Source organism: Sphaeramia orbicularis, chromosome 19 (assembly GCF_902148855.1).
Source record: "Sphaeramia orbicularis chromosome 19, fSphaOr1.1, whole genome shotgun sequence".
In the NCBI taxonomy this organism is placed as follows: Eukaryota; Metazoa; Chordata; class Actinopteri; order Kurtiformes; family Apogonidae; genus Sphaeramia; species Sphaeramia orbicularis.
The window spans coordinates 35,105,872-35,133,552 of record NC_043975.1 but is presented as its reverse complement, the minus strand read 5'-3'; the positions used below and the strand labels follow the sequence as shown (position 1 = coordinate 35,133,552).

At 39.1% G+C, this 27,681-nt stretch overlaps 3 protein-coding genes across 6 annotated transcripts; all 3 read right to left on the bottom strand.

Moving 5' to 3' along the window:
* Positions 1–46: 46 nt before the first annotated feature.
* LOC115439672 (BTB/POZ domain-containing protein KCTD5) lies at positions 47–16,298 on the bottom strand. 4 transcript variants are annotated; one of them, XM_030163549.1, is made up of 8 exons: positions 15,940–16,298; positions 9,721–9,829; positions 9,475–9,566; positions 8,694–8,789; positions 8,396–8,500; positions 6,156–6,281; positions 4,384–4,451; positions 47–3,017 (listed from the first exon to the last, which is right to left on the bottom strand). In XM_030163549.1, exons 1-7 carry the CDS (start codon positions 16,159–16,161, stop codon positions 4,407–4,409), a joined length of 795 nt encoding a protein of 264 aa, XP_030019409.1. In that variant the 5' UTR covers positions 16,162–16,298; the 3' UTR covers positions 47–3,017; positions 4,384–4,406. The 4 variants fall into 4 exon arrangements, with proteins under 4 accessions (XP_030019409.1, XP_030019410.1, XP_030019411.1 ...); XM_030163550.1 differs by lacking the exon at positions 4,384–4,451 and having other exon boundaries at positions 15,940–16,294; XM_030163551.1 differs by lacking the exon at positions 8,396–8,500 and having other exon boundaries at positions 15,940–16,290.
* Positions 16,299–16,506: 208 nt separating this feature from the next.
* Positions 16,507–24,415, bottom strand: pdpk1b (3-phosphoinositide dependent protein kinase 1b). The gene is made up of 14 exons (XM_030163540.1): positions 24,154–24,415; positions 21,998–22,288; positions 21,754–21,796; positions 21,503–21,640; positions 21,155–21,299; positions 20,966–21,063; positions 20,775–20,850; positions 20,589–20,657; positions 20,279–20,375; positions 19,984–20,157; positions 19,624–19,841; positions 19,427–19,484; positions 18,939–19,091; positions 16,507–18,806 (listed from the first exon to the last, which is right to left on the bottom strand). The coding sequence occupies exons 1-14, from the start codon at positions 24,175–24,177 to the stop codon at positions 18,693–18,695; spliced, it is 1,698 nt and encodes a 565-aa protein (XP_030019400.1). The 5' UTR covers positions 24,178–24,415; the 3' UTR covers positions 16,507–18,692.
* Positions 24,416–24,647: 232 nt separating this feature from the next.
* Positions 24,648–27,666, bottom strand: tsr3 (TSR3 ribosome maturation factor). Its single transcript, XM_030163558.1, is given in 11 exon segments — positions 24,648–24,992; positions 25,290–25,344; positions 25,910–26,002; positions 26,005–26,082; positions 26,217–26,265; positions 26,267–26,408; positions 26,503–26,570; positions 26,572–26,604; positions 26,606–26,709; positions 26,880–26,885; positions 27,240–27,666. Coding segments are annotated over 11 exon segments (900 nt in total). The 5' UTR covers positions 27,361–27,666; the 3' UTR covers positions 24,648–24,841.
* Positions 27,667–27,681: the final 15 nt, after the last annotated feature.

Here is a 27,681-nt window from a genome sequence, read left to right as displayed (position 1 = left end):
CAAAGTCCTGAAATAACTTCAACTCCGAAATAAACACACACAAATATATTAATGACATTTTTATTGAGTTTACCTTATGCAAGACCATATAGATCTATACCCTTAACCTCATTGTTAGTTTGTACAGTTTTAACATTGCATAAGATCATAAAGAAGTGATCTATGTAGTGATATGAGAACCATATTCTTCAATGTAATTGTTAGACTGAGAAAAAAAATGACACATTCACTCCCTCTGATTACAGCTGTGATCATCCTCAACCATGCATTACAGTGGTCTGTGGCTTATGACTTGAATGTAAAACAACTGGGCACTTATAAGTATTAGGCTACAGATTTGATAAGTTTGTCCGTAACATGAAATGATTATCACTGCCAAATGCTCAACAAGACAACCTGTTTGTGAAGGGAATTATATGTAACGTAGCTGCTAATGTAAGAGGATTCAAACACTTACAGCCCAGAGTATATCAAACAAAGGAAGGCAGGACAATAAACCTCTTTGCAAAGATTCAGAAAACCTACTTAAACTGTTGCTCTAAGCCAACAAATGTAAAAGTTGACCTTATTAAAAGTGACCCCCTCTGCCACCAAAAGGGCAGGAAGAAAGATTGTCTGCAACGCTCACACAAAGGCTGTCATATACGGATGGAGTATCTTAACATTAGTCAGAATGTTTGAGTAAATATCAGTTTATATGGAGTGGGGAGTACTAGTTACAATTGGTGATGTCACACAAGTCAGAGCTATGTCAACATGTGTGAGGGAGTGCAAGACAGTACATAGTTGGAAGGCTTCAGAATACTATAGCAAATGTAAACATAGCCTAGCTCTGGCAGGAAATCCAGTCTACTTTGAATGAACCTCTTTGCAGATCTCAAATTTTGCACTTTAAAAGCCCTTGTGTGTGTGTAATATATATCTATATATGTGTATATGTATATCAAAACATGCATCCATACTTGTTTCCCCGACAATATAAAATTGTTTTACTCAAGTGTATGTGTGTTCATGTGAGTAAATGGAGGTTTTTGTGTCGTTAACTCTATATGTACAAAGTGTGCCAGCATTAAGAAAAGTTTACTCATCCCTGACACTGATTGATGTGTACAATACACAAGACATTGGATTTTGGTCATTAGGGGAAAAAGGCAACACTAAACAATTAATTGTGAATGAAATATCCAACCTATCAAAAACCACACATCAAACCTCAAAACAACATCTATTTAAAAAAGTGTTCTAAAATGCAGTATTTACATCGTCAACATTACAGGCTTGTAAGCAGTGTGCACAGTGTCATTTCCACTGTAGTGCTTGTAATGCTGTGTACGAAATCTACACAAATTCAAAATGCTTAGAAGAAATCTACACTGCAGGAAAAAATACATTTTAAATGTAACAGTCAACTTCATAGCCAGCCAAGTATAGCTTTGTTATTGGTTATCAAAACATGTCCCCGGCATGTCCTCAGTGAAAGACACCATATTCTGCATTAGCTGTTTCAATCCTAAATCTGAAATCTCTAATCCTGTACAAACAATGCAAAACAGACTTTAACATGGTCAAGATTTTTTCATTTTCAAAGATCCAGTATAAACAACTTCTACCTGAAGTTGTGTATTCTATACAGTGTACAAAACGTGCAGTTTTTAAAGAGTTAAATATTAATATTGAATTTGGATTATGTACATCAAAGCAAAATTCTCTAGATATGAACATAATCTCCTTCACCACTACCTTCAAACAGTTCCAGTCCCCAAGTCGTCCACGCTGAAAAAAAAAAAAAAAAAACACTAAAAAATTTTTTTAAATCAGATATTCCCTCAAAAATAAAAAATAAAAAAAACCTGCTAACTACAGAAAATATAGAAGTGAGTGGGATTCTAGTAAAGATGCATTTTTCCTGTAGGTTTTTTATCCCGACAGGAGGTAAAACATCATTGCAATGTGCAACAATGATTTTATTTTTAAAAAATTAAATGGAAAAAAAAAAAGACTGTAAAACACATTTCACATTTGGAAAAAAAAAAACTTAGCCAGTTAACTTTAGATTTATGAACATGAGGTGAATTCAATGACTGTCGAGTTGCATGATATACAACATGATGCCACATGTAATTCAACAGCACCCACAGCTTTACTTCTCAGATGGGGGGGATTCTACACAGTGAATTTGTGTTTCAGATATTCCTGCTTGCTTAGTAAGGACTGGATGTCTGCATTTAATAAGTGATAAACTAATGCCCCTATCCTGTGACACAGATTTTCTGTTGGGCAGGTGGAAGCCACAACCACAACAGTTACATCAGCTTCCACCTGCCCCACTGGCAAAGCCTTGTAGAAAATTCATAAATATACATAAAAGTACGATATTTATTCTTCTGCATGTCTGTCTGGGAACAGCAATGATGTTGTTGGAGTCAAAACCTCATGATCAGAAATGAAAAGTCAACTGTTTGAACTATTTGAAAAACATTTTATCCATTTGCTTTGGGGGTAAGTTTCACGTTAATGAATAGCCTAAATCTCAACATGCACTAAATAAATGCAGAATTCCCTTCTTAACATCTGAGTTCATCTAAACAATGATTTTGATACTTGAGTTATAAAGACCATACTGATCCCTTACCAGACCCTTAAGTTGGAGGATATAAGAATTAACTCAATAGATGACCCTGAGTGAATTGTTGGCCTCGTACAATGACGGCCACATTGTGTAGCATAAAACATTTGTAGATTACAATTCCATACTTTCAATTAGAAAAAAAATTCTTGCGGCTAATTCAAAAAGGTCCAGTTTAAACATACAGGCACAAATTGTCAGTAAACAGACTTATTTACATCACGAAATAAAAACGCAAGTGGAGGGAAAACACAAAATAAATGTACACCCCCCTCTTTAAAACTCCATTGTGCCGAACGTTCTTCCACAAAGATGATATGTTTGCATCATAACACCTGGAGCTCATAATACTGAGTCCTCTTCACATCCGAGAACCCCTTTCCTGAAGAATCTGCGGAGACATAAAAACATTTAAAATCAACAAAAATACAATGTACAATGTGTTTTGCCAACTGTGCAAAGTCTCCAGCATTTCAGAAATTACCGTCAAGTCACTTTCCCTGCATTCGTACATAAATTACATTGGATGAAATAAACACATTGGCCAGGGGGCAGAGAAAAAGGAGAAAATCAGGACTCTAATTCCATTCTTTGCACTGTGGTCGCGGTGCAAAGTTAGGGCGGGATTCTAAAGCAAGAAAAAAATCAAAGAGGTGGGGGATGGGGTAGGGTGGGGTCAACTTGGTGCTGGACAGACAGGTTTCTGAATACGTAAGCAGCATTTTGGACAACTTCAAAAATGAACATGGAGGATCTAAGGCTGCATATTTGTGCCAAGGTTTGATAACATTGTCTAATATACGAGTCATAAGCCACTATGATGAGCCTGATGAAACTGCAGTAAACCTTTCAGCAATTAGATGCTCACGACCAATTAAACATAAAAACTGAAATTGGATATTTTCACATGACCAGTCAATGAGAACAGGAGAATCATGTTTTCATTTCCTTGGAATCCTGGTTGTTGTATTTCAGCCATACTGAGACTAATTGTGCTAGGTATTCCTTATTTTAAGTCTTGGTAAAACAATTAAAAAAAAAAAAAAAAAAAAGAAAATTAATTTCTTATAAGTGTCTCATTAGTACAATTTAAAGTGTGTCAACTTCAATATGCAGTTTTATTTCTAGTTTGAACAGTTTTCTTAATATTGTAACTACACAGGTAAAGCAAAAACGCACAATTTCAAGAAATGATGACAATAACAAAAAAAAAAAAGCCATCACAGCAACTAAACCCTCCATCAACGTGAGGATCACCCTATGTGTGCGTTTTATTAAGCTATGACCCAGAGAAGCCTGTAAGTGGCCCACCTTTCAATTACATTTGTGCTGTCCAGGCAATACTACAAGCACAACTTCTATTGACCATGAAATGGAAGAGGGAGCACAGTACCCCACCCTTCCTTTTCAATGTCACTGAATGACAGACAATGAGTCAAAATGCAGCAGCTGATGATTCAGCATGCCCTCCATTAACCAAGGCTGTGGGTATGGCAATAATTACAGGGGTCGTATTTACACCACTGAAACAAACGCAGTTCTTCCCATTTGGTTTCAAAGAAGCATGTCACTATCCAGCATCCAGCCTGAATTTTGTCATTTTGCAGTGTTATCAGTGATCTCGTCTGCTCGAGCCTTCTTTGTAAACAAATGTGAAGCAGATTTCAGTGGTGTAAAGCGCATCGAGGAGGCATGGAAAAGGAAGAGGACAAGCCGGGGGTGAGTGGTGGAGGCACTACGAGCAGTTGAGCACTCACCAGTGAGTCATAAGTGCTCAACCCTAATCAGAGTCATTCATTTCATAATCCGTCTCTTCGTCCTCGCTCTGAGCAACATGCAGCATGCAGACAGCACAGAAGAAGACAAGAAAGGCATGTAGTAAAGTAATGGAAATGAATGGAGGTGTAAATGTTGGAAAGGAGAACAAGGAGAAAATAAAACTAATGGATTATAAACAGAGGGAGTTAACATTCAGTAATGACATTTAGCCTCTCTATGTAAACATCAGGCTACCAACTTATCCAGGGGCATCTTTCTAGCATTCAGTCATTTATCTCAAATCAGGAAAATATGCTTAAATGAAAGTGGACTGGACAATTAGAGATAGTTGATCTGGCAAAAAGACATCACTTAAAAAAAAAAAAAAAATCACAATGATCCTTTGTTGAATCTTTTTTCTTAATTTCATGCACTTTAGAGTAAAGACATAGTAGGAAGAGCTGATTTGCACAATTTAAAATATTAAAAAAGACAGCAATATTTCCACTAAATATATTGATTTTGGTATTGGAATAATGATTACTATCTGTGTTTATTGAAAGAGTCATGTCAATTTAGTTACTACGAACTATGAACCAGTACTTGTCCCAAGAGGAAAGTCTGAGCAGTGATGTTTATTTAGTGTCACTATCTTCTGAAAAGCGGATCACATTAGGGCTGCAATGAATGACTATTTTCATTGTCAATTAAAGTGTTGATTTTGTCATTATTCAGATGTTTTGTCTATCAAAATCAGAAAATGGTGAAAAATGTCAGTGCTTCATCAAAGCCCAGGATGACATCTTCAAAAGTCTTGTTTGTTCTAAAACATAAAAATACTGATTACTTTCATAGAAAACTAAGGAATCCATAAAATGCACATTTAAGTAATCAGTGATGTTTTTCTAAAAGATAATCCTCACAGTACTTAATTACGTCATTGATGATTAAATTAATAATCGAGAAAAAAATCCATTTTTTTTGTAGGTCCAGATCACTCCGAATAAGAATTAATGATTTAAATTCTTTGCTAGTAATTTACATAAATTAGCTGTGTGTAAGGACCTAGTCTGGGTATTGTGCCCCTGAAAAGCATTAAAAAGTGTTTACAGTTGCTACATTTATTTCAAAGATGCACAAATGGGATGGATTCTTCATATGAACCAGGAAAGATGAATATCAGCACAAACACAAGTTAAAACGCTGAGCTACGTCATGTTGTCATCGAAGAGAGAGGCCCTGCAGGGATGAGCTGTTGAGAACTTGAATTCCTCAGGGCGTGTCTCCTGCCCTTGAGAAAACGAAAGAACTTGCCAATAGCTCTACTAATCCACAGACCTGTGCTCTCCTAACGCGCCCGACTGGGATTAAACGGTTTGACTTTTTTAATCTCGGGTCAAATGTAAAAGGATTAAACCTGTTTGATTTGTGTGGTCTCATCATCATGTTTGTTCTTTTAATTCCTGCATCTAAAACATTCATTTTTAACAGGGTGTAAAAGTCTTAAATTGATGATGGTGCAGGGTTTTTATTTTCCTTGATCACTTGCGGTTGCGCTTTCAGTCTATTTCTCAACTGAAGGACTGAATACTCACAAAGCACTCCTTCAGAGAGGTTTCTCATCAATAAACTAGAGGTGCTTTCAGACCCACGGTTGCATGTTTCATAAATGCAAGTCATTTAAAACATCCAGCACAGGCCATCATTCACAGATGTTTGCTGTGGATGGATCTGAAAACTGCCCCCACCCCCCTCACACATACACACTTACCTTCGCCTTCTCACTGGGCTCACTGTTTGTCCCGTATGATTGATTGTGCAGCTCCTTGGAGACTACACACAGGAACTCAGCTTGGTCTTCGTTTCCGTAGTTGTAAGAGGAGCCTATGCTGACCAGCTAGAGAGACACAAGAGCAGGGGAGGAATTAGCCACAGACAGATCGAATAAAGAGCAAAAAAAAAACGGGAAGGTTGGAAAACATGAGAAAGCACAAAAACAAAAAGGAGCACTGAGTCTACAGGTTCCTGCAACTTAAACGTAAGGCCATTCAATATTTCATGAAAGGCACGTGCGCCAAAATAGATAGGTTTCAGTGAATAAACATGACTTGCCACATTTCAAACTGTGGCCTACGCAACTCCCATTTTAAGCCACTTTTTTATGATTATTTGCCTTTTGCGTATTAGTCAGGATGACACACAGAGTGCAACAAGGCAAAACATGCCAATTAAAAAACTGAAAGGCTCAAATGAAATCTTGAACTGACTCTTAGGGACCTGCAGACATGCCAGTATAGAAATTCACAATATAAAAGAATTGTCACATTCATAAAACTGGAAAACATTTACTCAATTCCTAATAAATTAACCATGTAGGATAAAAAAAAACAATACGCTCATTTGTGGTCCACAGTAAGAAGGCAGTGATACTAAAAGAAACGAGCCAGAGACACTACAGACAGAAGATGATGAAACACATAGTCACTGACAGACTACATGTGCAGGAAGTGGACAACAGGAAGCACAACATGCTGGTTGAAAATCAAGTGGGATTGGTGGATTTCACTTGATTGGACCGGGCTTGTTTAACCAATTTAGCAAAAAAAAAGAAAAAACAAAAAGGAGTAAATAAATAAAATCACAGACAGAAAACCCAGAGTAAAACCACAAAGTAGTAGCTCTCTCCCATTACTCATCGGCTCCCTATGACTTGAGATCTGACCGTATGTTGTTCCATGATGCAGCCAGGAAGACGATTGAGGGCAGCCCAAATTCAACTAAATTAAACATCACTGAAGGGGTGTAACAGAACAACTTTTCCACCCCAACATTAGAGTATGTTAGTGAGGAAAAGGATTGTGTGAGAAAATCCTCCATCTTTACACGACAGCCTCTAATGTTCTGAGCCCAGTCGCATCAGTCCAAACAAAACACACAGAAGAGCACAAATAGGGACAGAAAGTGATCTTTAAAATTATAATACAGAGAATTTCATGCACAAAAATAAGAAAAATAATAATAACAGCAGGTTGTGTTCCATAATAAACTGCTTGTACTTGCGAATGTTAAACTGCAGGCTACAGGTAAACCGTCTGTACCCAGGTGTGCATGTTCAGACATGCATTGCCTCATTAGCAACTCCTGCCAGGGACTTGTTGTTGTTAGTGATCTCTTTCACACTGCTGCAGCAAAAAGGACTAAATAATCTTAACTAGCTAGCTTCCTGGAATTCCATTGTCCCACTGGTAAAAACTCAAGTTGCAACAAATTAAATTAGGACACCCGATGGATAGAAGGATACACTTTGATTCTATATTTATGGCGCCTCAAGGAAACTATGTAGAAAGGTCATCTAAGCTCATCTTCCCCAAAAGACCCTCCTGGAGCTCTAGACTTTCCATAAGGAGTACTGCAAGGAGATTCCCATCTGACCTTTGTAAAGAGATTAGTGAGATTTCAGTATTAATGGGAGAACCTCTGATTCCTTCCTCTGAGAGATTCATTTGCATGTAGTGCCCACTGCAACAACAAAATGTGTCATTTTTCTATGATATTTTAAACCGGACAGATTCTCATGTAAACATTACAATTCTCTCCCAATGTCTGGAGCCTGTTCAATTACAAGCTACATTACCTGCTGGGAAGATAAATCAAGTGGTAACATTTTCACCTTCCAACAGCAAGCACTGTCTGTTTCCCAGGACAGTGTCTGAAACGGCTACATTAAAGCAAAGCACAGAAAGCTGCTGACAAGCTTATGAACTCTGAGTGCAATGTGAATAACAAAAGTTATCAAATTAAATCACAGACAAGAAAAAGGTGTCATGTTTCTCTTAGCTTGACTGGTGAGCAAGCAGTACAAATGAGCACTCAAAAGAACCAACTCAAAAAACAAAAGAAAGACCAACAGCTCTGTGTCTACTTGGGACAAACAATGGCGAACGGGGTGTTTATGGACGACATGGGGACCATGCAGTGACCAGCCCATGGACAGAAATTTGTGGGACACACCTCTCCGCTGTTGTTTGGCAAAGCAGACTCCTCTCCCTTCACCTCCCTTGACACAATCAGCAGAAACTCTGACTGGTGGGCCCGCCCGTAACCTATACTGACAAGCTGCAACAACCAATCAGAGCACAGAAGGGATGCCCGGATCATGTATGCGGACATTGAGAAAGATGTGATTTGCTGTTTGGCTTTTTATCCATTTCCAATATTGAGGATTGGAATTTCTGGGTCAATGTGAGCATAGCGGGGTGGGTGAAGCACATGAAAGTAGGATTGCTGCCATAATCCAGCAGGGCTTTACCTGTTCAAACTTCCAGCCGTCAGACATGGTAGACACCATCTGGGTCAGCTCCTCCTCCTGGCACTGCAGCACCCGATACACATGCTTCACCGGAACCTGCGAGGATGGATTACAAAGATTACAAAGGAGATCAGAAATGGAAATGGGAGTTGTGGGAAGAAGTGTTTCTGCTGTGACAAAGTTCACACTTATGTCACACTGAATGAAATGAAAATAGAATAAAACAACAACCATCTCACACCAGTTTTATCAATTTAATCCACAGTAATAATTAAGAAAAATGCAAATAAAATACTAAAAATATCCAAATCACAGGCATATGAAATTAATAAATAAAATGTGTGGCTTTTGACAAGAGACTGCTTCTCTGCATATACGTAAATTCACAACAGGCCACTTAAGTCTTCATACTCTATTGCTCCGCTTCTCCAATCTTGTTTAACACCAGCTGTCACTGATGGCAAAACATGGGGCCTGTATCACGAAGTAGGATTAGGAGGTTAGCAAGGTAACTTCTGTTTCTTGTCCTGTCAGTGTCAGGTGGTTTACTTCATACTGGAGTAACTTAGTCACTTAACGGGACTGCGAGTTCTTAGTTTTGTCGCACCACGCAACCAAACAAAATCCTGGGTATATTGAACTTGATTTATAACAAAAACCAATTGTGAAAAAGGGTTAATAATGAGCAATATGGTATGGCAGAGAGAATACCCATTTTTAAAATAATCTAGCACGAAAAAAATTATAGTTAACAGGTAACCCTTATGAGATCCACACACACCTGTGATGTTTTGCAGTCACGTTCCCTGATCTTGTCCTTGATGAGCTTTATTAATGATGTGATGTTGTAGAATTCAGCTTCTTCTAACACTCCTGGAAAACCAACAGAAACAGTCACAAATTTCAAAGCGCCACATCCTTTCAATACAATTAAGATGTACATATCAGTCAGACAGTCTTAAACATATTCACTAGTTTGTTCACATTTACTATGTTAATATGCAAATATATTCCACAGAGATGTTACCTTCTTCTGCCAGGTCCCTGTTGAGCACCAGTTTGCCATGCCTCAAGTAGTTCAGCACTGGCCCAAAGTACGTAGGGTCTCTGTCTATGAGATAGGCACCAGTTTCGTCCTAAAAAAATGTAAAAAATGATGACAGAAACAGAATCCCGTTTTAAATCAGTTTCCCAAGTCAATGAACCAGCATAACATTTCAACAAATACTCTTCTTTGTGGTCAAAATTTACATTTTGTGCAACTAACAGTAGAGAATCTCTTAGTAATTGTATATGGATCTTTTTAAAAATCATCTTCCAACAGCCAATCAGTGCTTCTTTACAATAGTCGATGAGCAGGTGCATCATAAATGAAATGAAGCACAAAAAAAACAGAAATGCTGTACATTGGTGACTATAACCCCGAGGGATGAGAATTACAAGGTCAGCTCCTGCGTAGATAATCTCACAGAGAGAGACAGAACATGCACTCTTACAACAGCTCTGAGATATCACTTCACTATTCCCGAAGGCCTTGGGTTTGATCCTGATTCCTTCACAACCACTGGGTATTTCCCTATTTCTGTAAGTGCTGTGATTAGACTGTCTCTGTCTCGTGGGGGAGGAGGGGACTAAAACAATTAGAGCAGAATAGAAAACGATTTAGAGCAGGAAGCCAATTCCACCAATGGGACTAGGAAAAACGTACCATGGCTTACAACAGACAATCGGCCCAGTCTGGTTGGTTACATACAGTTTGAACAGCTGTCAAGTGAATGTAGCCGACACCTGTTTACTAAAAAGTTGTGACAACATAATGTGACATTTAGTGAGTCAACCACACGACCTTTAATGAAATACTTAAACAGAGGATAGGCTAATGTCATGCTGATCCACAAATGCAACTGGATGTTTGATTTGTATTAGTCTTGCACATGGCTTCACAGAAATCTCTGCATTACTTAACCTATTATTTTATACAGTCAAGGCTCAAACATCAAGTCCGCATTGGGGGGGGGGGGGGGGGGGGGGGACGGGACTCTTATAGCCTACATAGATCCATTTCACACATAAGGAGATGGCTTCAATTGAAAAACCATTAATCTTTCCAATAATGAGAAAAGGTCCCAGAGCATTTCCTTTTGTAATGAATTTCTGAACCCCTTCGGCTGGCTGACCTCTTTTCCATGTCAAAAAATAATATCACAGCAGCCCAGTGGATTTCTATTCTGGTCTCACTGCTCTGTCAGTTCCTCACGTTACTATATTGACACAAGTTTAAGCATAAGTACAGGTGGGTCTTTGTGGAGGAAATGGATGAGGTCAAAACTACGCAACTCACAACACTCAAACCACATAAGGGCTGATTTCCCATAAAGACAGATGGTCTAACTTTAGACTATAATACCAGACTGGCCCAGACACTTCTGTCATTAATTTTTCATGCGTGAACTCTTAGAATCTGCATTGCAAGTATTATCCTTCCTATACCAAAACTGAAATAAACAAACATGTTTGCTTTACATGCTTGTCTCTTTTAGTTCCATATCTTTTCAAGAGCTTGCTCTGAACCATTCCAAGAACTTGTAGCCCTTCAGTTTCTTTCCACACACACAAAAATCCATAAGAACCAAATCAAACTGAATCACTCAATAATATTCACTCTCCTTACTAGTCAGATGTGTCAGAAGCAGGAGCAAGAAAGTAAATACAGGCATAGGATCTGATGTTTTGGACTGGTGTGTACTGCTGCTACAGGGTGCATCCTCTTCCATATCCCAGAATGCAAAGCGCACCCGGCTGTAGGAGTCAAGCACATAAATGCTGGTGGTCCAGTCATTTTTAAATCCAAAACTGAGTGCGATAACTCACATTCCCAAGCAAGTCAATCCATGATGAAAAACCTATAATGGTTCAATTCCAGCAGACTAAAGGCTGTGTAAAGGGTGTGAGATCACCCTGGACTAAAATTTAACCCTTTTTCGCTTTATTTTTTCAAAATATAATCCAACACATACATCTTTTTTGACGTGTCACATGAGGAAAGTTGAAGCTATAAACATTAATGTGGCTCCATCGTGAACACTCTTCTACTATTGTTCTACAAACTTTAATGCCTGCTGCATTGAAGAACCTGTTGCTGGAAACCTATTACCTCAGTGAAGCTTGTACCCTGGGTGGGAGTGTCTGTGAGGGACGAGGGGTAACAGTGACCCAGTTCAGAAAGAGCTGATTATGGGGGCTCATATGCCATCCCATTTACACAAAGAGGACAATGTTTTTAATTACAAACAAAAGACTGTGTCTCTGGGGGCCCAAGCTGGGAAACGCTGAGCAACAAACAGCAGAGTGAGGACAGTGAGGAAAGCTGCTGGGATATACAGACACAAGGGGTGCCAAACTAAAGAATTAGGAGGAAGGAGTTTATTGAATTATGAGGCATAAAGTGCAGAACAAAACACACCTTGGGAAGCTCACAATCTTTGTGATACCATGATGGCATTAGTATAGAAGTTGTGAAGATATCAAAATTGTCATTCTCAAAAAAACATCTTAACAGACACTACAAATGTATTCAGTGACAGATGAAATAAGAAGCTGCACATAAATGGTTCAAAGGAACCACTTAAACCAGAGACTAACTAGATACGGCCAATAGTTAACATCATAATTAGGTCAGAGTAGGTCAGGCACGCTAAGTTTTTTGTGGTAGACCTCGCACTATTATCAAAGCCTTTTACAGAGAACACCCACAGTGATTGGGAAAAAGCTATTTGTGGACAAACTTCAACTGAAGAGAACTTTAAAATAGTGTAAATAAAAACCACTTAGAAGGGTGGGCTTCACAGCAATAGGAAATGCAGCGAATTAACCTTATCATTCTTCTCCTACACACAATACATATCCTCCCACAGGAAATACCACAGTGACCCACCCTTCGAGCTCATGATGTCCAAAAAGGCTTTCTGCAGACACATTAACAATGAAAAGCAATCCCTCATTCGGCAAATATACAAGCCTATGCATGTTTACTTCCACAATATTGCACAGCCCCTTTCAGTAATTCACATGTGAATACTCACTTTGTTTTTATAGTCCACATGGTTAAAAGGATTACCAAAACAAATTGCAACAGCACGTGAGACAAAAACAATTCACATGAAGTCCTTTCATTCATCTGGCTGAGAGGGGGAAAAAAATGCTTTATCAATGCTGTTAGGCCTTCAATGCAGCTGAGCAAGGTACAAGCCCTCCCTGCAGAAACAGAGCTTAAAGATGTAGCAAGAGATCTTCTGAGTCACATGATTGGAGCTATTTAGCCAAGTGGAAGTCTGATTCTTGTAGAGTAGGAGTCCCTCTGGAGTACAGGCCATAAAGGCATAGTCAAATAGGCCCACATCCTTTAAATAATATGCACATCATGTGAGGGTGAGAGTTGCATTATGTTAATCAACCTCATCAAAATGTTTAACGCTGTAATTTAAGTGCACTTTTGATCCTTTACCAAGGATTTGGTGTGTGTGTGGGGCTTCTTGGCTTTATGCAATGTTCTGGTCAACACCATCAGTGTGCAGTGCAGAACAATTTATGACAGAGGAGTATTTCAGACAGTAAATGAACAGCTCCTTTTAAAAGTTCCCTAAAAGCTTTTCTGTCATGATGAGAGCCAGCTGAGTACTTCTACAGCTAAGCCAGGAAATCACTGCAACCTGGAGCTCTGTCTCTCTACGCAGCAGCAAAAAAACATGAGACTGGTAAGAGGAGAAGATAGTGAATGACTGAAAAAAACAAACTCATTTCACTGAAGGCTGACTGATGTAGTATAGGCTTCAAAATAGCAGCGTTTTCCATTGTAGATGAGTGCCTTTTGTGCATAAAGTTGCTTTGGGCCAATAAAGGTGATAAGATCAGCCAAGAGTCACACCTGATTTGCCAATAGCACACTGCAGTGTCCTGTAGAGCACTTGCAGCGAGAAAACAGAGCAGGCGGAGATGATATCACCTTTAAATATTTACGTTTCCTCCCACAGTGTGCTCAGGCATGACATACAACCTGAATCCAGCATTAAACACAGCCATATTTCTTCTCACACATGCCGCAGTGAAGACTTCTTTGGGCAGCAAATGGATATAAATATGAAAAGAATAAGATGTTGAAGGAACAAGAATGATGGCATGCTTGAAAAATTGATGGAGCTTTCAGAGCTAGAGAGCTTGGTCTCCAGTTGAGTGGTCCTGAGCGGAGTAACTCGGAGGGAGGAGTTTGCCAGAGGATAGAAGCCCATTGATGTATCAATGAGGAACAATTTTTAGAGCGTGATCTGCTTAAGGCCCACCTAAAACGTGACATAGAAGGTGCGGCCAAACAGCACTAGCAGAGATAACATCACACCAACGTAACACCTATGAGTGGCATTTGTCAATTCAGGGATAAGCCATTTTAAAAGCACCCATAAAAGATACAAGATGGTTCTGTTATGCCTGTACACGTGACAGCACTTCCTTCACTTTCTCCCTGGTCTGCCCCCAGTGTGTAAAACAGGCTCCAGTCAACGACATGAATAATGCAGCTCTCCTCAAGAGTCCTGCTGAAGCACGTCAGCCTGCGTGACTGAGCCACTCATCTCCTTGGCTGGAAAACACAATTCTGCCCCCCCATCCCCCAAAAAAACCTGAAATCTTCCCTTATTTGAACTTAACTCTGCTAGATTTCCTATTCACATGCAGTGAATAGGAAGAAAACATGCAACGCAAAAACATGGTCTTTTTAAACCAGGTGAAAAACACTGGAATCCTATTAAAGCATACAGTCAAAGTCATCAGTTAATGAAAGGATATTTATTACTGATTGCTTTACTTGTCAGTGTGTCTTTAACCAGATAGGAAAGAGATGCTGTACAGGCTTGAGAGACTGATACGCACTTAAGACAAGGGATTGAGATAGGCTGATCTGTTATATGGGGCGGGGGAGAGGGGAATAACCTGGCAAAAAAGCAAGCTGATTATTCAGAGATTAAGATATTTGCATGAAAATATGAGATAAGCCATGGTTTTGGCTTAGAATAAAGGGGGTCAGGGTAAAGATTAAAACGTGCATGTTAAGGAGAACAATAAATAAAGAAAAAAAAAACACCATGAAAAAGAGCACAGACTGCACATTGTATACACAGACTAATACATTGTTTGGGACAGTGCTGGGAGGCCTTCAAGTGCACACAGTGGTATTAAACTTGGAGATGGGCAAACTGCGAAGCCTGCCTGTGGAAAAATGAGGCCATTCAGGGAGATGAGTGACTTCATCTGGAACCCTCTAGTCACAAACACCTCACCCCACTTGGCAATGACATGTATAGTCATTACGTGGGTCTCATAACAATATAAACCGAGGAGCAAAAAAGCCAAGTAAGACTCTCAAGTCAGGCGTGACTATGTAATAAAGCCTTCGATGTAATAATTCAAAATGATTATAGCTCTCTCGATCAGAATAGCAAACGAATGGAAGTGAATCAGTATGAAAACGGTTAACATTATAGTCCTGATTAATTATATGTTAAGCAACAACTATTACATGTGAATAATAAAATCTGCACTTTTGTGAGTCTTCAGACTGAAATAACCCACTGCATTCCACTAAAGTGCCGTTGCCACACCCCAAAGCATATTATATTAAATGAAAGTAACACTATTTTCTGTCAGATATGCAATTCAAGTTTTTTCGTCAGAAGAAAAAATGCTGCCACTATTTGACATTTGACACCTAGCTACAGAAGTGCAACGCAACGGCCTCCTACGGGGAAAGTTTCCATCTACTGTGGCGACTTGTATATAATTGTAAGAGGTGCAAAAACTCTTCCAACGTTACACTAAATTTCCTAATGCCAAGATTTCACGAAACCTATTGTAAAAAGCCCGTAATACCCGGGTATTTCTCTTCTAAAGACGCCTTACGAATGTGCTGGACACAAGACAGTAGCAAGATCATATATCATGTGGGGACTGTCGGAATCTAGCTAGCGCAGCAGGCTAATGCTAAATAGCCACAAAAAGCACAACTAAGCGTCATGTTTTGTAAATAAACACTGGTTTTCATTTACCTACGAGTGTAACTGGGCAGGACGGTGTGTACACTTTTCATCCACACAAAACTACACTTGATTCATAGGTATTCTATGTGAAAAATACAAGTGAGTTAACCTCCTGCGCCCCTAACTACAGCGCTAACTAGCTCGGCTAGCTTAGCATTTACCTTGTCGGAGTCGAGCTCGGGGTCAGCTTGGCTCAGTCTGTACAGAAATGATTTTGGATCTCGACACAGCGTCTGTCTCGTTGTTAGAAAATACGTTCCCCCGACGTTTAGTCGAATCCATTTCGATGCCCCGACTCCAGATGAAATGTTTCTTTCCGCCGGGGAATGGGCCAAACATCTCCGGTGAACGGAGCCGCTCGTTTCGGAGCTGTTCTCTGCCATCCCTCTCCTCGTCTCCTCCACCCTCGCCTCAGCGCTGTCTGTGAGGCAGACAGGAAATATCTAGCTGCAGCCACTAACTTGGGAGTCCACGACTCATGCAAAGCAGCCTGTGAGCTCCTCAGCCACTCCTACTAAACCACTCCACCAGCTCTGTCAGAGACTTGCATAAATTATTCCAGATCCTCCCAAGCCTGATTTATTGACGGTACAATATGGAGCAGTAATTTTGAATACTGAGCTTGTACAGAATATAGGTCATACTGTTATGTCTCTTTTAGCTATTTTATCTCGGTATGATCGTACTAAGGAGCTTCTGTAGTAAATTCCACGACACAAAAACACTGATAGTGGGCCGGTACTTTATTTACATGCTGCAAAATATGAGATGCCATTGCCACTGGATGCTGCTGCTTTCACTGTGTCATGACTGGTTGTTAACAGAAGACAGGACACGTGGCTTTATTTGTATGCCTAAATCCCTACATGCTTTAATTACCGGACTACCAAGCATTAAGTGGAAAATTCATCATTCAACATCTACTGACCTAGCGCACAAATAATCAGAGAGAGAATGAACAGATTCATTAAATTATCAGAATATGATTAAATCACTGAGCAAATAGAAAATGTATGATATAGTAAGAAAAAAGCTGTAAAATATTATAGTTTACAATAATTATTCACATTCAAAGGCTTTACATCTCAATACATACACAACATGGCCCCTGAACATGACTTCAATCCAAATATGATTCATATATTAGAATTTAAATAACACAGAATGAACTAGAGGCTAAACAATAGCCATCAAATAACCTTATACAAGAATAAAAATACAAAAACTGTATCCTAATATCATTGCATTACTTGCTTCAGATTTTAATAATACATCATCTGTACATCACAGTTCTAGTCAGTTACAAGCCAGGTAGAATATTCCATATACAATGTAACTGACTGCCATCGACTTGATTCAAACAATTTTTCTAACCAGAGGCAAACACTTCTCTTGAGTGTTTCCTCAACTTTATAGACAGATACAGCAATTTCATCGGTTATTTGGATCAGACATATCCTTTAACTGACATCCACCCACATCGACCCCCTGGCCCCTGGGCCAGAGGGTCCTATTCACCTATACTCCAGTCACACTGCACACACAGACTCAGCTGAAGGAAGAGGACCTTTGGAAAGGACCTTAAGGTAATATGTCAAAAATTAAAAGCATTATGATAATACATATTGCTAAAACAAGAGCACAAGTTAAATCAAACGCTTTAATTTCTATTGGGCCAAACGTCAGAAAGAAAAAAAAAAAAAAAAAGGTGAGAGATCTCAATCAAAATTGAGAGCCCAATGAGGCAGTTCTGCCATCTTTGTCCAGGGACAACAGCTTGTACTGTGATTGCTTCCAAGAATGATAGTATGTGAATGTTATCTCTGTTTACAAAGTTTTTCTGTTCAGCATGGGGTTGTCAGCACATAAGATATTTTCAATAGGACGTACTGAATATGAGCCGACTATCCCACCAAAAAAAAAAAAAAGAAAAAAAAAAGGAACAAAAAGAAAAAGTGAAGAAATCACACCACAAAGAAATAGCCAGTGAATGGTACAGAACAGCCAAATCATCCAATATTATTCGCAATGGTTGTGTTCAAAAATACCCACCTTTAAACATGAATAAACTATATTCTCCAGTGCCCTAGGAGAGGAAAGCGGACAAGGCTGAGCTACAAAACTGGTCATGCAGGAAAGATAAGCAAGTTATGTTTAGGAAGTACAAGCTAGTGGCATGTTTACTTGCCCCGTTAGCGATACATCCTCAGTAACGGCCATGAAGGTTGCCTCATACTGAGACTGATTCAGACCCAGGTTTTACTGCAGATGGGACTCTGCCTTGTTGCATCTCAACTTTAATTGGACTGCACACACACACGCACAAACACACACACATATACAAATATATGTGTGTGTGTGTAAATGTGTGAGACTGAATCAGCATACAGTATCTGTTACAACTATGGAGTATATGCACTAGATGTGGGGCCTGACTACAGCTTGTACATATGATGTAGGATTAGGATATGGTTGAATTAAGATATCAGGATGGGCTCTGTTTCACAAAAGCTAGATTTTGTGTTATGGTATCACAGAAGCAGGAAACCAGTCCTTGCATTCAAGATAGTCCTAGCGGTACCCAAGCTTGTGCCACTCTACAGACAAGTTTGCCCTTCTCATTCCCCTGCAGAATGTACAAAAATCAGATGTGCATGGTGGCAGTCTTATCATCCATACATGGAAAAAATGCAATAGAAGCCTCACAGAGAGCACAAAGAACAAGCAAAGCAACCCTGAATCCAAAGTTGTATTTTTCCCATGGTTCTACTCAGGAAAACAAACAAGGTCTAGATGCCAGCGTCTCTAAGAGTTTGTTTACATTGCGGTGATGAAGGGCACTAAAGAGGGTGTTACTCTGCTCAGTGATTGGCCTCAGAGCTAAGGAGGAGTGGCCATAGGAGGAACTGTACTCCTATAGGCCTGGGTTTTGGTGCCGTTGATAGATCTTTCTCCACACTTCCTGGATCTTCTTGCACCATCTGTCAGCATTTCCGCTGGGGTCCATCAAATAATATGTTCGGTTAGGCTAGAAGAATCAGAAGAGGAAAAAATATTAAAAAACCTAAACACCATTGAAAACAGACTGAGCAGTGGGCATGTACCAACAAGTCGCTCAAAGAAGCTATGCTGGACAGACTTCAGAAGTAAATTGTTGTACCGTGTGAACAAAGAAGGTTTTGAAGTTCTTGGCCTCGGGGCGTAGCTCTAGGGACCAAGGAATCTCCCCTTTTAGGACCTTGTTGACAGGATCCACATAGTACAGGTGTGGTCCTTCAGTAAGAAGCAGCTGTCTCCGCCGAGCAAACAGACCCTGCAATGAAATGCCGCAAACTTGAGCTACTCATCTCCAACAGAGGGAGCTATGGGACCAAAGAGTCTTGATACAGGACAGCATGGAATTCCCTTTAATTCTTTATCTCAAAGCAGTCAGCAACAGCAAGAAGTCATGGAAGTGACTTCACTGTCGCTGATCAAGCTTTTACTGGAAAAACTATTTGAAATTATTACAGAACAACTGCTGTAATGGCAAAAACTCATGTCTAAAAAACTTTAAAAAAAAAAAAAAAAAAAAAAAAAGGAAACTTGCTTTTAAAAGTTTTCAACATTCAGAGACATTCTCAAATATAAGAGTTAAAATACACAGACCTTTCGTTTATCCACTGGGCCCATTTTCAGGATCAGGTTATTCTCAACAAACTGGTGCCTGTGTAAACATAACAGCAGACATTGATATCCCATTCTTTTCAATGAGACAATTAGATCAAAGAAATGATTGTATTGAAATACAACAATGAACAGCGGAATATGACTGACACATCAGTTGGTATAAAATGGCATTTTACCAAGGATTTCCAGTGGTTTGTTTGTCCAGCAATAGCTGCTTCTCCTCTTCAGTAAACTGCAGGTCCAGCTCAAAGGAGTTGTTGTCAAGGTCGTGGATGTACTGCTCAATGTTACTGCTGGACCTCTGAGGGGGTGTAGACTCGTGTGGCGACAGGGAGTGTGACGAGCTGGACTGGGCCACCTGCATGTTGCTGAATTGGCTCAGGAGGTCATCGTACTAGGGGTTAAAAATTTGAAAGATGAGAAAATGTTCAATTCATGGTTTTCAAAAAAGCAGTGACAATACAAGGACAAAACAAATGTCTAAGCAAAATATACATGAGAAGCTTTAACAGTTATAAAGGAATACAATTGTTTACATTTCCATAGCAGTCCTCATCATCCTCAGACATGGCTGGCAGGTAGGGGGTGAGTTTCGGGGGTGTCTGTAGGTGAAGGTCACTCCATGAGATTGTGTCAAAGAAAGGGTGCTGCTTCAAAGGGTCGTATCCTCCCATCTCCTCACAACCAAGCCGCTTAGAGGGGTCCAGTGACTAAGGAGGAAAACAATACATTTATTAGAAAAGTACTACCCTCAAGCTAACCAACACCAGTACAGATTAATCATTTACCAAATGTATCTAGATTGTCTGCAGATATCAGACAATAACATACCAAAAGCTGTCTGACAAGTTCCTTGGCTTTGGGGAAGAATTTTTCTGGAAATTCATATTCCAGCTTTATTATCTTCTGAAATATTAGGTACTCGTTTCTGAAAAGAGAAAAACAATTATTAGTAAAATGCATCTTGTACATCTGGTTTTACTGTGGCAATTTCTTTTTTCTCAAAGCACAAATCTATTGCACTATCAGAGATATCACATGGTAAACTTTACAATTAAAACTATACTGGTGAACACACCATTATAAATAACAATCAACAAAACAAGGAGAACATCGATCCAGACTATTCTAAAGTACTCACCCAGCTCTGAATGGTGGTAAACCAGCCACCAGCTGATAGATAATACATCCCAAAGCCCAAAGGTCAGAGCTAAGAAAAACAAATACAGAAATACACTTACTGGTGTGATACCACTCATCTTGGACAAAGATTAGTTCAACAATTAATGGAATATAATCAAGCTGCAGGGTAACCAAATTTAATTACCTCTTGCAGGCTGATTTCTCTGTTAGCAGCTCTGGAGACACGTACTGCGCTGTCCCTACAAAGGAGTTTGCTCTTGCTGCCAAACAATAAAAAGAAATAGAGTGGTCACATCAAAGAGCAAAAAGTCTCTTAGAAAGTGAAATATAAAATTACTCGATTTTAGATTAATTAATATATCACTGGGGTTGTACCTTGCTTACTGTCTGATGATAACTGCTTTGCTGTCCCAAAATCTGTTATCTGGATGTGCATCTCTTCACTCAGAAGAATATTCTCTGGTTTCAGGTCTCTGAAATAAACAGTTTATGACAATTTTTAATCCAATGTTTTTGAAGTTAGAACGAAAAACAAAAGAAGTGGAAAAGAGCAGGTTCTCTTACCTGTGTATTATCCCCTTCTTGTGTAAGTATTCTAGAGCACAAACTATTTCAGCAGAGTAGAATCTAGTACAGGTTTCATCAAATGAACCAATTTTGCGAATGTATTTCAGAAGTTCTCCATTTTTAGCGTAGCTGAGACCAAAATCTAAGAAAAGCTAGTTAAGGGAAAATGGCAATTGACATTTAAAAACATAATAAACTAGACAACTCACATCATCTAATATTTTGCTATAAAAAGCTTTTAAAGACTAAAAGAAGAAATTCATCTTGTACATAAAAAAAAGAAACAACAACAAAGGACATGAGAAAGGAATGAACACAAAGTCTTCACAAGTTGCTCAAGGATACACAACTTCTCATCATCTTGAAATGTGAAGTAAAGCTTGACGAAGAATGGGTGATCTAGGTCTGACATCAAATCCCTTTCTCTTTTCACGTACTGGGCTTTGTTCTCCTTCATAATATGGCGCTTCTCTAAAATCTTAACTGCAAGAAGAAGAGAAAAGTTTGAGAAAAGATGCAACAACAGATTTTTCCAACATTAAATTGATAAATGTGCGGCATTCACCAAAACCTAATAAACCTGAGTTACTACTTACTTGCATATTCCTTTCCTGTTACCTGCTCTCTTGCCAGGACAACCTTATGACAAAAAACAGAAAAAAATCAGACATTGCATGTTTCTTTTAGGTGAGTGAAAATCTAACTCACACAGTCTGTTTTGTCAGTTCACCTAAAATGAACCTGATGACTCGCCCATGTATGTTAATCAAAAGAATGCTAACATGTAGAAACAACTACCTTGGTCTAATTAAAATCCTGAGCGGAATGCATGGTACATACCGTAGAGAACGAGCCCTCTCCCAGAATCTTGCCAAATTTGAAGTCCTCCGGCTTCTTTTTGCGTGGTTGAGGGGCCTGGACAGCCGGCTGTGTGCGCAGCTCTGAGCCCTGGCTGCTGGCAGACGCTCCTACAGCACGGGCCCCTGATGCTGACCCTTCCATGCTGGGACAGTGGCTACTGCTTGCGCCTGGGATAGCAAGTGGCGAGCAGGAGTCAGGGTGGTTTCTTACCATTGATGGATGCGAGCAGGAACAGATGACAACACTGGGCTGAATGGGCACAACATCATACTGAATAAAGAGAGGAAGAATTAAGAAAATTAAGTCGGCAAAGTGATGCAGTGTGAAGAAAAGGAAAATAAAGACCTATCCCACACAAAAAAAGCATTTATATGTGGTTTAAACACTGACTCTCCAACAGAAAATTGTGGAACAGCATACAACCCAGCGTAGCATTGTACAGTTTATTTGATTTGTCATTTTAAAATGATCTTCTTCTTGCCATTAGTTTGGGTAAAAACAGATTAGAGGTTGTGTATATAAATAGATTTATCAATATACTATTAACAGTCCAGAAGATAAAATATAGAACCTGCCCAAATAATTATAAATTTCTGACTCCAACTGACTTTATAATGAAAATGTGAAGCAAAAATTACAGAACAATTATCCACAGCCAGATCAAGATCTAGAGAGTGTATGCATGGGATTATAAAGATTGGACAAGGAATATCTAATTAGACCCACTTTGCCAGGTCACTCATTCACTTTTACTGGAGCTAATACTCTTACTAGAATATCATAACTTTAAGTAACAATTTAAAGTGAGACCACTTGAAGAGCAAAGTCTAGAATTGATAAGAACAGTCAAAAGCTATTGAAGAAGCCTCGTTTGTGCCTGGTGGTCCCACTCTCCAGTGTTGAGGTTGTAAAATCTATGTCAAAATGACAACTTTCATGTGATAGATGAAATGCTACTCTTTTCCCAATTGCCATGAACTCATCAAATGTGTTTGTACAGCATCTGATAAAGGCAGGTAACACAAATGCTGATGGAAACCCCTTTAAATCCATCTGTAGGTCTCACAGACAACAACAAAAAAAACAAGCTGGTGCGTTCTCCAGTTTTGGTTATTTTTAACTTCAGCTACTGAAAAACATTAGCAGTGTCAATACTGTTTACCTTATAACTCACTTTACGTTGGCTTACGCTAGTTTAGCTGGCCTGGCCTTTTCTCTTTCAAAACCAAGGTGTGGCCATTTAGTTGCCTTATCCGGACTTGACTTTGTTATTGCCAGGTTGCCTTAATGCCAACTACTGAAACATAATTATTGATTAACCGTGTTAGTGGTTGTTAGTAAACCCCAGCTAACCTAATCATGAGTACTCGGGTTAACACCAGGCCTGTAGGAACTTTCTTTGCTAAGTGGTAACGCCTGCTAGCAAGCTAACATTAGCTCTCGCTGCCTTGTCAAATAATGCCGGCCATCACTGACAGAGTTATAAACTTAACGCTAACAGCCAGCCAATTAGCTAACGCTAGCTAGTCAGGTAACAGTTATGTTCTAAACCATATGCCATTTTAATAGAAAGGTTAGTTAGCGACATCCAAAGTTACTGCGGATACAATATCATACAGTTTTGAAAGTCAGTGGGTTGACAATCGTACTTCACTGCGCTACCTATAAAAACATTAACACCAACTATCTTAACTAACGGTGGAGACGCAACAAAGCTAAGGTTAGCCTGTTAGCAAGGAAGAACAACGTTCGAAAGCGCGAAGCTGTTTAGCTAACATTAGCCAACATGTAGCATTAGCGTAACTACTGACCAAGCTAAAATGATCATCCATTTCGACAGAACTAGTACCACGCACCGATAAGTGCTAGATATGTAACAGATTATCAGAGGAACACCTAATTATAAATCAAGACAAGTGTTCTACACCTGGATTTACGTTGACAACACTGTATGTTGTTAGCCTACATTAGCGAGCTAACATTGCTAGTCAGTCGTAATGTTGAATGTTCTTTTGCGGCTAGCACCGCTCTCCAAATGAAGGCCCGACCTAACTATTTGTTGTCAAACAGCCGCCACATTATACATTTTGATTACCGGCTTCGAACAGTTATTCATGTAAAGTTTAAATACTTACCAGCTGACTTGTGGCTCTTGCCATGGGAGTTTTCCGCGAGTATTTATTTGGAATAAAATAATTAGAGAAGCTCCAGTAATGGCTGCCTCTGTGCCTTCATTTTCGAGCTGTGACGTCGTTCCACAACAATGTTACCGCAGGACAGCAGAGGAGAGTCCCGCTGTGTCCGCCCCCCTCGCCACATTTACAACCTACTGAACTTCATCTTACTGATCGGGATGGAGTCGGGCGACAGACAGGCAGTTGGTGATATTCAAATACCACGGGAGTCGTCCTCTATGAACCGTACTGGCTTCAGTCTGTGTTTGACCGACAATAATTCATTGCAGGGAGGTTTATCTGCAAGTCTTGAATGGCATTTCGTCCCACATTGTGTACTTTTGCAAACTGAATTCGCGCTGCTACAATCTTTTTACAGATTAACTCATTCTCAAACAACAGCATCCATCCGGTCACAGTGATAACATTGTATTCCAATATACACTTTAAACAGATTGCTGTGTGTAGATAGTCATTTATTTTGTCTGTCATAGAAAAGCAGAGTTAATACATTTCTTAATTTTCTCATACTTTGTGATAAAAAACCGTGTGGCCCAAAGCGACCTTACATTAAAGTAGGAGAAAGTTATGTTTAAAAGAAAGGTTTTGCCAGCCTCTGTGTTACAATGACGCTTTGTTAAAATATGCCTTATTCTGACAAATCTAATTTTGTGTCTTCCTCTTCATTATGTTGCAAGACTGTATTTGACTCATCACTGGATTGTGCTTTTTCATCTTCTGCCTCATGTTCATCATCTTCTGACGTGTCTTCTTCACTTGAATCATCATCTACAGGTGCGCTAAAAATAGAAATTAACAATAAACTCCATATACTGACAATAAACTGAAAACAAATTAGCGATGAACAAATTAAAAACAAATGATAACAAGATACATTAGTGATACAAAACTATTGTTAAGTTTCAATTTGACTTAAACCTTATATTGTATTATACCAGAAAAAAAATCTTGTCAGCAGAAAAATACTGGAATGTTAAAATCTGAGGCTAAAGTTTAGTAAAGTTAAATACATAAAGTTTACTAATCTGTGGAAACTGTTAGAGGGTTTTTCCACAAGTGATAATACAAAAACTTACAATTGACGTCTGTTGAGATTCCCACATTCCACTCCTGAGCTGACATCAAATGGATCTGTGAACAAGACGCATATTAAGCTGCATTCATTTTCTAAAACCGCTTTATCCTCATTAGGGTCACGGGGGTCGCTTAGGGCCTATCCCAGCTACATAGGGGCGAAGGTGGGGTACACCCTGAACAAGTCGCCAGCTCATCGCATATTAAGCTTTCCCCCCTTAAAATATCGTCAACAGTAAAAGAACATATATTTCCCAGAGATGTAGTACACATTTAAACTGGTTAAGAACACGTAGCCTTAGAATAGTTTAGGCAAACAGATTTTTAAAAAATATGTGACATGAAAAGTAAAATCAGTCTGTTTACTACATGAGAAAAAATCTAACACATTTAAAGTATTTTCTGAATAAAACCTACAAAATACAAACATTTTATTCAAGTTTGATCATTAACCAAATCTTGATTAGATAATGCTTAGATTTTAGAGATCTTCTACGAGTTTGAATTTATTAAAAAAAAAAAAAAAAAGGAGAGCATATTTCCTATTCAGTATACATTTAAGAAATGATCAATCCATCACAGCTACACTTTATGTGATCCCATTATATTCCCAAAAAATTACCAAACTCCTCCTCCTCTGGTTTGGATGTAAGAAACTCCCTCTCAACAGACAACAGTTCTTCCTCTGACTGGCAGGGCAGATAACGGTCCAGAGAACTTTATTGAGCGTCCAGAAACACTGCCCCCACTTGAATTTCTTCAGCAAGAGCACTGCCAGTTCTTTAAAACCTGTAAAAGTCAAATGCCATAAAAAACAACAAAAAAAAACAAAAACAAAGAAAATAAAAATACCACTTAAAATGAGATAGGACACAGTAAGACAATAAAGTGCATAAGACTGAAGTACATTTAGTGAGGCCATACCTACATACAAAACGTAGCAGCAAAAGCCTCAACACAAGACAACTTGCAGGGTTTTGCCATAGTTGACAGGGTTTGCAGCTACAAGGTATGGCAACAACCTGGGATGAGTTCCAACCATTTTGTTAAATGGAGTCTCCCTCCAGTTTATAGCCCATGAACAGTCAATCACTGCTAACCCATTCTGAGCCACAATTTCTCTGTAGATGAAGGACAAACACGTTTTGTTTATCACACCCTGAGTCAGTCACATTTAATCATAGAAATAACTAAAGAGGGAGCTCCTCAACACACCTGTCTGCTGGTGTCACGTATTTTACACCCATCGGACTCAGTATCAGTCCATTAAATCTCTGATTTAAGGCGTAGGTTACGTACAAAGCCCTTGCGGACCAAGCTTTCTTCCAGTACAGCGTTTCGGGTCACAGTGACCCAACTCCCACATCGCAATGGGGCAAGGCAGTTTCACCTCAGGAGCTTCTGTCCCTGTTCCAGGGAAGACTAGCTGAAGGAAACATAAAAGTATACATCTAGAGCTGGCAGAAAATGGGGCAAAACATTGCTGTGATTATTGTGGATCAGGACTGAGATTGTGATTGGAATGTATTTGAATGCATGTTTTTACACACGCACCACCCTCGTTGTCACTGAATGGTAAAACATGAACTAACCACTCACTGGGCCTTAAATCTGTAAATTGCAGCATTTAGCAATTATAAAATTTCACTCACAAAGACTGGGATTTGATTAAATGTACAGTACTCATGTGCCTTGTTATCGTCATTACTCTAGTGTACAAGATATTAAAGTGAACATATTAAATTTTGCTGAAAAAACAATGGCCTATGATCTGATAGTAACAATATCTATTAGTGGCAGTAAAATAAATAAATAAATACAATATATGTTTGTGTATAAACATTTAAAACTAAGCCCGAGAAGGGTAATTTCTGATTGAACAATAGAAAATATATATATTTATAAAGACAAATACAATAAATATTCTTGAATCATGGACAGTTGTTTCTTACCTTCAAATGCTGTGTGCATTTCTTCTGTAAAGGTGTCTAGGGATTTCCCCTTCATTCTATGCCTTTTTTCTTTGCCCTTATTGTCAGGGCGGACAAATTTGCCCTGTTTCTTCCGTCCCATGTTTCACCTTTAGATGGGATAGCTACAGTCAAGAGAAAAATCTGCAATAAAACAAATAGCAGGTTGACATTAGCTAGCTACTATTACAAGACACCAGCATGCCTGAAAATAAAAACCTTTGCAAAAGTAGTTCGTTAATCGTAAAACGTTCACAGGTTAGCAAGGATTATGACACCGTGGCAAACACTGATATCTATTAATAGCCAACCTGTACATATCTAATGTAAGTTAAGTTTACTCGGCTTTAACTGAGCCTACTTTGTATCATGGAAAGCACGCAGTCTTAAATGCAAATGCGCATGCTCAAATATTATTTTGGTC

Bases quoted from the DNA above. Each gene is read 5' to 3' on its own strand.
- LOC115439672 (XM_030163549.1), bottom strand. From the start codon at position 16,161: ATGGCAGAGAACAGCTCCGAAACGAGCGGCTCCGTTCACCGGAGATGT. The intron at 8,790-9,474 runs GTGTGTGTGGAT...CCATCCTCGCAG, and splicing joins GTGACTGCAAAACATCACAG to GTTCCGGTGAAGCATGTGTA. The intron at 8,501-8,693 runs GTAAAGCCCTGC...TGGTTGTTGCAG, and splicing joins ACGGCTGGAAGTTTGAACAG to CTTGTCAGTATAGGTTACGG.
- pdpk1b (XM_030163540.1), bottom strand. From the start codon at position 24,177: ATGGCAAGAGCCACAAGTCAGCTG. The intron at 21,797-21,997 runs GTATGTACCATG...TTTTGTCATAAG, and splicing joins GAGAGGGCTCGTTCTCTACG to GTTGTCCTGGCAAGAGAGCA. The intron at 20,376-20,588 runs GTGAGTACTTTA...TTCTCTTTTCAG, and splicing joins TTACCACCATTCAGAGCTGG to AAACGAGTACCTAATATTTC.